The 7,953-nt window shown below is 40.5% G+C and overlaps 1 protein-coding gene across 1 annotated transcript; it reads right to left on the reverse strand.

The window, feature by feature from the left end:
• Positions 1-2,296: 2,296 nt before the first annotated feature.
• Positions 2,297-6,762, reverse strand: LOC114458812 (tubulin alpha chain-like). Its single transcript, XM_028441196.1, has 5 exons — positions 6,757-6,762; positions 5,966-6,188; positions 5,002-5,150; positions 2,952-3,492; positions 2,297-2,719 (listed from the first exon to the last, which is right to left on the reverse strand). The coding sequence occupies exons 1-5, from the start codon at positions 6,760-6,762 to the stop codon at positions 2,316-2,318; spliced, it is 1,323 nt and encodes a 440-aa protein (XP_028296997.1). The 3' UTR covers positions 2,297-2,315.
• Positions 6,763-7,953: the final 1,191 nt, after the last annotated feature.

The raw sequence follows: 7,953 nt of genomic DNA on the forward strand, positions 1-7,953 counted from the left end.
ATATACAGTATGTATATAAGTGCATAGCATGTATATCACAAAATATCGTCCCAGGTTGCCCGTTAAGCCCTTGAAAAACAAATGAAGAAAAATAATAGTATAAAATATAAGATAATAATAATACAACAATATACCAAATACAAAACAATTGAACAATAGTATATTATATATATATATACTGTATATACATGAAACAGTGTCCTCTTAACACTCAATGCTATCCAACACCTCCCTCATGTCTGTACCTTTTAAAAATTGTTGTTGTGCCTTCTTTTGAAATGTTTAATATTTGGACTCTGCTTTAACTTAATGGTGAACCTGTTCCATAGTGTCAACACACTACCTGAAACAAAAACTTTGCCTAGTTTTACGAATTGGAGTTAAATTAAGGTACATTTTACCCTCAATAATGCTATATATCTCCTGCATTTTCATCGATAATTGTTTTTTTTAGTCTAGCTGTCTGTTGTATGTCTGAATTGGACAAATTTTGTCATATAATGAGTAAAATGTTCCTAAGACTCATTATATACTTTTTCTCGACATATTATATCCCAATTATACTGCAGTAATTTGCTTATTAGTGTGTAATGCTCTCATAAACTGTCAACACTGGCAAATCGTGGTTTTTAACATTGATTAACAATCTGCTTATTGTGTTTTTATCAATTCCATTGGTAAAAATATTGTAAGGGACGGCCGCACCAGCAGGTATGTAAGAGCAAGGCCAAAGCCTAGTCTCCTGCAAAATCCACCTGCCTGTGGCTCCCGACCAGGCACCAGGGAGAAAACCCACACAACGCCCCACCAACAGCCACCCCCACGAGAAGGAGACACACTGAACGGCGCACGTGTCAATGCAATGTAGCGGCCCCCAGCCAGGGGGCACACCCACCCACTGGCCTGTAGACAGAAAGACCCCACCAGGCAGCCCACAGTACCCCCACCTGCTGAAACAGTGAGCACCACCCGACAGACAGCACCATCCTAAGGGGCTACGCAACCCTACATCAACCCCGGTGCAGACAGCCACAACTCCCACCCCCCATGACAGCCAGACATGACACCCCAGGCCAACCCACCACAGAGACCACTTCCAAGACCATCAAAGTATTTCAAATTGATTCAGTGAAAGGTATCAGGAGTTAAATGAAAACATTCTACAAACAACAACAAAAACATTTGGTGTTTCTGTATGTGAGACCATATAACAGTTTAAATGTACGTCTAAAGGAAGGTACAAACATGTTTCAGTTAAAAAAAAGCTTTAAAAACTTCATATTTTCAATGTAATTAAATAAATATGTTTAAATATCACTGTTCGTTAAACATTTATTTTTTTTGTTTATTTCAGGTATGGGTCAGCCCGAGGGTTGGGTCGCTGGCTGGGCCGAACCCGAGGGTTCCCCACTTTGGAGGGATGTGGGAGAGGGAGATCAGATCAGTGAAGGCTTCTCTAAGAGTCATCTTGAAAGAGGAAGTTGTCCCGGAGCCAGTCCTACGCACCCTGTTCACCGAAGTAGAAGGCATCCTGAATGCCAAGCCACTTGGGTACGTCTCGGCAGATATAGCAGATCCTGATCCCGTGACACCAAGCATGCTACTCATGGGTCGCAGAGATTCTTCTCTTCCACAAGCCCTCTACGACAGCGAAGACCTGTTGGGGAGGCGCCGATGGAGACACAGTCAGGTGCTTGCCGATAACTTCTGGTCTTCCTTCACTCGCCAATACCTTCCGGGCCTACAAGATCGTCAGAAGTGGACGACTGAGGCGAAGGGGCTCTGTGTTGGACAGGTGGTCCTCATTGTTGACCCACGGTTCCCAAGAGCATCCTGGCCAGTGGGTATTGTGACTGAGACTTTTCCTGCTCCAGATGGTCGGGTACGTACAGCTTCTGTTAAGGTGAAATCGAAGATTTACACCCGTCCGGTTGATCCCTCTTCCTCAGTTGGCTGAGGAAGAAGATAGTACTCCAGGCAGTCTTCCCGGGGATGGACAATTATCCTGACTGACAATTGGGGGCGGCTGTGTTGGGAAGACTGGGGGGAACTAATGTTTGTTCCGTGTTTCTACACGTGCCTCTTTCAGTGTTGCACATTGTTCCATGTCCTGTTCTGACAGAGCTACCATGTGTGCATCATCTGTTCTAAAGTAAGTTAATTTACTGTTTAAATGTTCTTAATTTATTAATATATATATATATATATATTTATTTATATATTATTATTAGTTTGAATTCATCACTGCAGCGCAAACAGTTGGTGGAACAATGACTGATGACAAACTTTTGGGGTGTGCAGTTACATCAAGCCCTTTAATATTCTTCTCCTTCCTCTCCTTCATATTCCACACTATCAGCGCCAACTTCTTCATAATCTTTCTCCAGGGCAGCCATGTCCTCTCTGGCCTCTGAGAATTCTCCCTCCTCCATTCCCTCTCCAACATACCAGTGGACAAAGGCTCTCTTGGCGTACATGAGGTCAAACTTGTGGTTTAGTCTGGCCCAGGCCTCAGAGATGGCAGTGGTGTTGCTCAGCATGCAAACGGCCCTCTGCACTTTGGCCAGGTCTCCTCCAGGAACCACAGAGGGAGGCTGGTAGTTGATGCCCACCTTGAAGCCAGTGGGGCACCAGTCCACAAACTGGATGGAGCGTTTGGTCTTAATGGCTGCAATGGCAGCGTTGATATGGCAAGCCCTTTTAACATTTAATAAGTTATCTGAAATTCAATTGCTGATATCTGCAATTCAATTGTTACATGTAAAAATGTAATTGCAGATATCTGTAATTCAGTTTCTACATGTCGAAATGACATTTTGACATGTTGAAATATCTGTAAAATGGCTTTACAGATATCTTGAATTAACATTTCAACATGTCACAATTACATTTGAACATGTTCAAATGTAATTTCCACTAGTGAAAACTAAATTGCTCCATGTCCGCCAGACTTATTAAAGTTAAAAGGGCTTGCCATACGAAGCAGGCGTTTGTGATTTCAGACACAGACAGCTGCTCATGGTAGGCTTTCTCAGCAGAGATGACCGGGGCATAGGTGGCCATTGGGAAGTGGATACGAGGGTAAGGCACCAAGTTGGTCTGAAACTCTGTCAGATCAACATTCAGAGCTCCATCAAAACGAAGAGAAGATGTGATTGATGAGATGGTCTGGCTCATGAGACGGTTAAGATTAGGGTATGAAGGGTGCTCAATATCAAGGTTCCTCTGGCAGATGTCGTAGATGGCCTCGTTGTCCACCATGAAGGCACAGTCTGAGTGCTCCAAGGTGGTGTGGGTGGTCAGGATGGAGTTGTAAGGCTCAACTACAGCAGTGGAAATCTGGGGTGATGGGTAGACAGCAAACTCAAGCTTGGCCTTTTTACCATAGTCAACAGACAGCCTCTCCATCATCAAGGAGGTGAAACCAGAGCCAGTGCCTCCACCAAAGGAGTGGTAGATGAGAAATCCCTGCAGGCCAGTGCACTGATCCGCCTGTAAAAAAAAAAGCAATAAAATCCTTATTAGTTTTAAGATTAGGTTTTATTTTATTATTTCCTTTATTTGCACTATACCTGTAAGTGTTATGTTGTATTATAGTGTATTATTGTCATTTTAAATTTTAAAATAGGTTGTATATTTTTTCAATGGGTTTGTTGTATCACAGAATTGCATTGTTTTGTCTTGATATTTAAAAGAAATGATAATGTGTTCACAGTGATTCCAGTATAAAGAAGTATTCTGTGTATAGTTATAAGTTTGTTAGTCATAGTTCTGATATAATCATATAATAATGAGTAATGATATGATTACAAACCGATGACAGTAGGCTCCAGGTCTACATAAAGCACTCTGGGGACACGTTTCCCTGTCTCAGTTTCGCTGAAGAAGGTGTTGAAGGAGTCGTCTCCGCCTCCAGATTCCTGGTTAGAAAGCACCTGTCCGTTTGGCTGAATCCCATGCTCCAGACAGAAAAGTTCCCAGCAGGAATTACCGATCTGGACTCCAGCTTGGCCCACATGAATAGAAATAATCTCACGCTGCAGAGAGAAAACAATATATCAGGATCCTGGCATCACTTAATCATGACATCAGTTGGTCATATGCTAATTTGTTTATTGCAAAATCTAATCATTTGTTCAATTATGAATATAAAGCAGATGAAGACAATGAAATCCTGTCTTACCATTGTTTATCTTTCTTTTTAAATGCTCAGGCTTTGGAGAGAAGTTGTAGTGTCAGAGAGAACTTTTACTCTGCGTTTCGACACCGTGTAGAACCAGTCTCTCAAAGCATTTCATCACTATAGTTGTTAGGGCCACTGGACGGTAATCATTGTGGCTGACAGGAGGCGATGACTGCTTGGTTCAGGGAGAGATTGAAAATCCTATTGAAGATGGGCGTGAGCTGGTGGGCACATGCTCTGAGCACCTTGCCAGGTACTCCATCTGGACCAGCAGCCTTCCTGGGGTTCACTGCCAGGAGCACCCTTCTGACGTCACGCTCCTCAATAGTGAGTGAAGAGGTGCTGGAACCTGGTGGGGGCGGGGCTGAGGCTGGTGAGTGCTGTGGGGTCTCAAAACGAGCAAAGAAGTAGTTGAGCTCCTCTGCCAGTGAAGCACTTCCATCCACTGTTGGTACATCACAGCCCCTGTAGTCTGTGATGTTCTGTAGCCCCTGCCACACCTGCCGTGGGTTGTTGCTGGACAGATGGTACTCAATCCTCCTCTTGTAGTCCGCTTTGGCTTCCTTGATTCCTCTTTTCAGGTCGGCTCGGGCAATGCTGTATAGGGCCCTGTCACCAGACCTGAAGGCAGCATCGCGGACTCTGATGAGTTTGCGGACCTGGCTGGTCATCCAGGGTTTCTGGTTAGGGAAAACCCAAATGAGAAATCCCTGCAGGCTAGTGCACTGATCCGCCTGTAAAAAAAAAAAGCAATAAAATCCTTATTAGTTTTAAGATTAGGTTTTATTTCCTGCAACTTTCATTTCTTTTAGATGTACCATTTTACGAGTCCTATCCATAACATGTTCTATGATCTCTTTCCCAATGGTGTAGTGTCCTCGGGCATAGTTGTTGGCAGCATCCTCTTTTCCTGTGATAAGCTGATCTGGATGAAACAGCTGACGGTACGTTCCTGTTCGCACTTCATCTATAGAGAAACTCAAAGCAGTAAAGTTAAGTAGTTTCAAAATAATCTAATGAAATACACAATTCAGAATAATCTTCAATCCATCGACGTTTTTTTTTTTAAAAAAACATGACTTATTTAATTGGTGCAGTTTTCCTGACGTTTAGTCACAGGCCCAGGGCACCATCTGCTGGAAGGGGGCCAAATAGCACCACATTTCTTTTTTTTTTAAATGATAATTTAAAAAGGTTTAATGAACGTGAAACACACCTTTTACAATCACTGTACATGTTTTCTCCTAATTGAATATTAATACTAAAAATCTGTAACTTTATATGTTAATCTTCTGCTCATATTTCTATTTATTTTATTCTAATTCTTGTTCTATTCTATATACAGTAATTATATTATGTTGTTTGCACATTGTGTTCTTTGATTTGATTAGTCAGTAACACAAAACCTAAAATCAAACAGGAAAGTAGAAATGTCCTTGTACTGAAACTGTATATACTGTATTTTAACTTTTGATTGCACTGTTTTACATTGTTTTTGGATTTTTGCACCATTGTTGTTATTGTTTCTTGAGACATTTGCACTATACCTGTAAGTGTTATGTTGTATTATAGTGTATTATTGTAATTTTAAAATAGGTTGTATATTTTTTCAATGGGTTTGTTGTATCACAGAATTGCATTGTTTTGTCTTGATATTTAAAAGAAATGATAATGTGTTCACAGTGATTCCAGTATAAAGAAGTATTCTGTGTATAGTTATAAGTTTGTTAGTCATAGTTCTGATATAATCATATAATAATGAGTAATGATATGATTACAAACCGATGACAGTAGGCTCCAGGTCTACATAAAGCGCTCTGGGGACACGTTTCCCTGTCCCAGTTTCACTGAAGAAGGTGTTGAAGGAGTCGTCTCCTCCTCCAGATTCCTGGTTTGAAAGCACCTGTCCGTTTGGCTGAATCCCATGCTCCAGACAGAAAAGTTCCCAGCAGGAATTACCGATCTGGACTCCAGCTTGGCCCACATGAATAGAAATACACTCACGCTGCAGAGAGAAAACAATATATCAGGATCCTGGCACCACTTAATCATGACATCAGTTGGTCATATGCTAATTTGTTTATTGCAAAATCTAATCATTTGTTCAATTATGAATATAAAGCAGATGAAGACAATGAAATCCTGTCTTACCATTGTTTTACTGTAAAAAAAAATAAATGTTGATTTTACGGTAAATTCCTGGCAGCTGCGGTTGCCGAAAATATACCGTAAAATTACGGTATAATATTTTCTCCATTTACAGAAAATAAATGTATTATGGCTGTTGTTTTTACGATTAACAAATGTTATTTATTCCATATGTTGCTGTAAAAAACAAGGTGTATCAATATATATTTTACAGTTTTACTTAAAAATGTATATGAAAATACCGTATAAAATAAGCTTTTTGCCATGACATGACAGTTTTTGAATGGAAAATTAACAGTCAGATTTTTTTTTTTTTTTGTAAAAACCACTTCTTCTTTGGTCTTTTCCCTTCAGGGGTCTCCACAGTAAATCAGTTTCTTCCATCTAGACCTGTCTACTGTATCTTTTTCTCTGACACCAACTACCTTCATGTCCTCTTTTACCACATCTATTAACCTCCTCTTTGGTCTTCCTCTAGTCCTCCTACCTGGTAGTTCTAAACTCAGTATCCTTCTATCAATTTGTAAAAACCACAATAAACCAAATTAAAATGTTTTAATACTTGTTCTTTATTTATTTATTTTTTTATCTTTGAGGTTCTAAACAAACAGAATTTCAGAATTGATACATGTCACAAATCAATCATGACTTGTAGGAACAATTCTCAATCAAAAAATGTATTTTAAATATCAGACCTGGAGTCATTTAAATGACAAACATAACGTAAAAAAATGCTGAAACACTCAATAACATGCTCAACATATATGTTTCAGCAGCAAAGCAGGAGGAACCTAAGAATAAAGAAATGAAGAGAATATACTTAAAAGGGGATTTCGGGTTGGACATTTAAATAAGTAATATCGGGTGTGTCCCAAATCACATCCTAACACACTATGCACTACAAACTCAACAATGAGTATATAGGTTTGTTGGTGTAAACTACCACAGACAATAAGGCAGGTGAGTAGTTGTTGGCGTCCTGTTATGGTGACGATAGAAATGTGACTTTAAAGCTGTATATCCAGAAAACACTTGCTTACAACTGGTCCCAATCGATTTGAAAATAAGTCGGGGTTCATTGCGGTGCAATCTACAGTGTAACACATATGCTTTCACAGACTGGACGCTTTCTCCACATATAGTACAAGAATACATTTTGTCAACCTATAACGTGGCATCCAAACATAAGCAACCTGGTTAGCTTCGGGCTTCAGCACATAGACGGCCCCGCTTTAGCTTGGCGCTCGGCGGGAAAACCTACACTGTGTTACAGAGTAGTGCAAAACGCTTTCTTATGACTCCTGACTAAAGAAGAACACAAATGTATCTTCTAAAACAATGCCAACTTGAATTAATAGGCTTTCCCACGTTGTTATAAGAATTGTATACCCATAAACGCGCAGCTAAATGTCATTACATAAGGTTTACGGACTACAGTGTAGCGTCTTCAAAGATGTGTACTGAGTTACTCACCAGGAAACTAAAGACGGCAGGTGAAGAAGCTCTCGGTTACAACCATGGACTTCAAACTGCAGCGTCAGGATAGGATGTCCATGTCCATGTCCATGTCCATGTCCATGTCCATGTCCATGTCCATGTCCATGTCCATGTCCAACGGGAAC

This window comes from Gouania willdenowi, unplaced genomic scaffold (genome assembly GCF_900634775.1).
Source record: "Gouania willdenowi unplaced genomic scaffold, fGouWil2.1 scaffold_188_arrow_ctg1, whole genome shotgun sequence".
In the NCBI taxonomy this organism is placed as follows: domain Eukaryota; kingdom Metazoa; phylum Chordata; class Actinopteri; order Blenniiformes; family Gobiesocidae; genus Gouania; species Gouania willdenowi.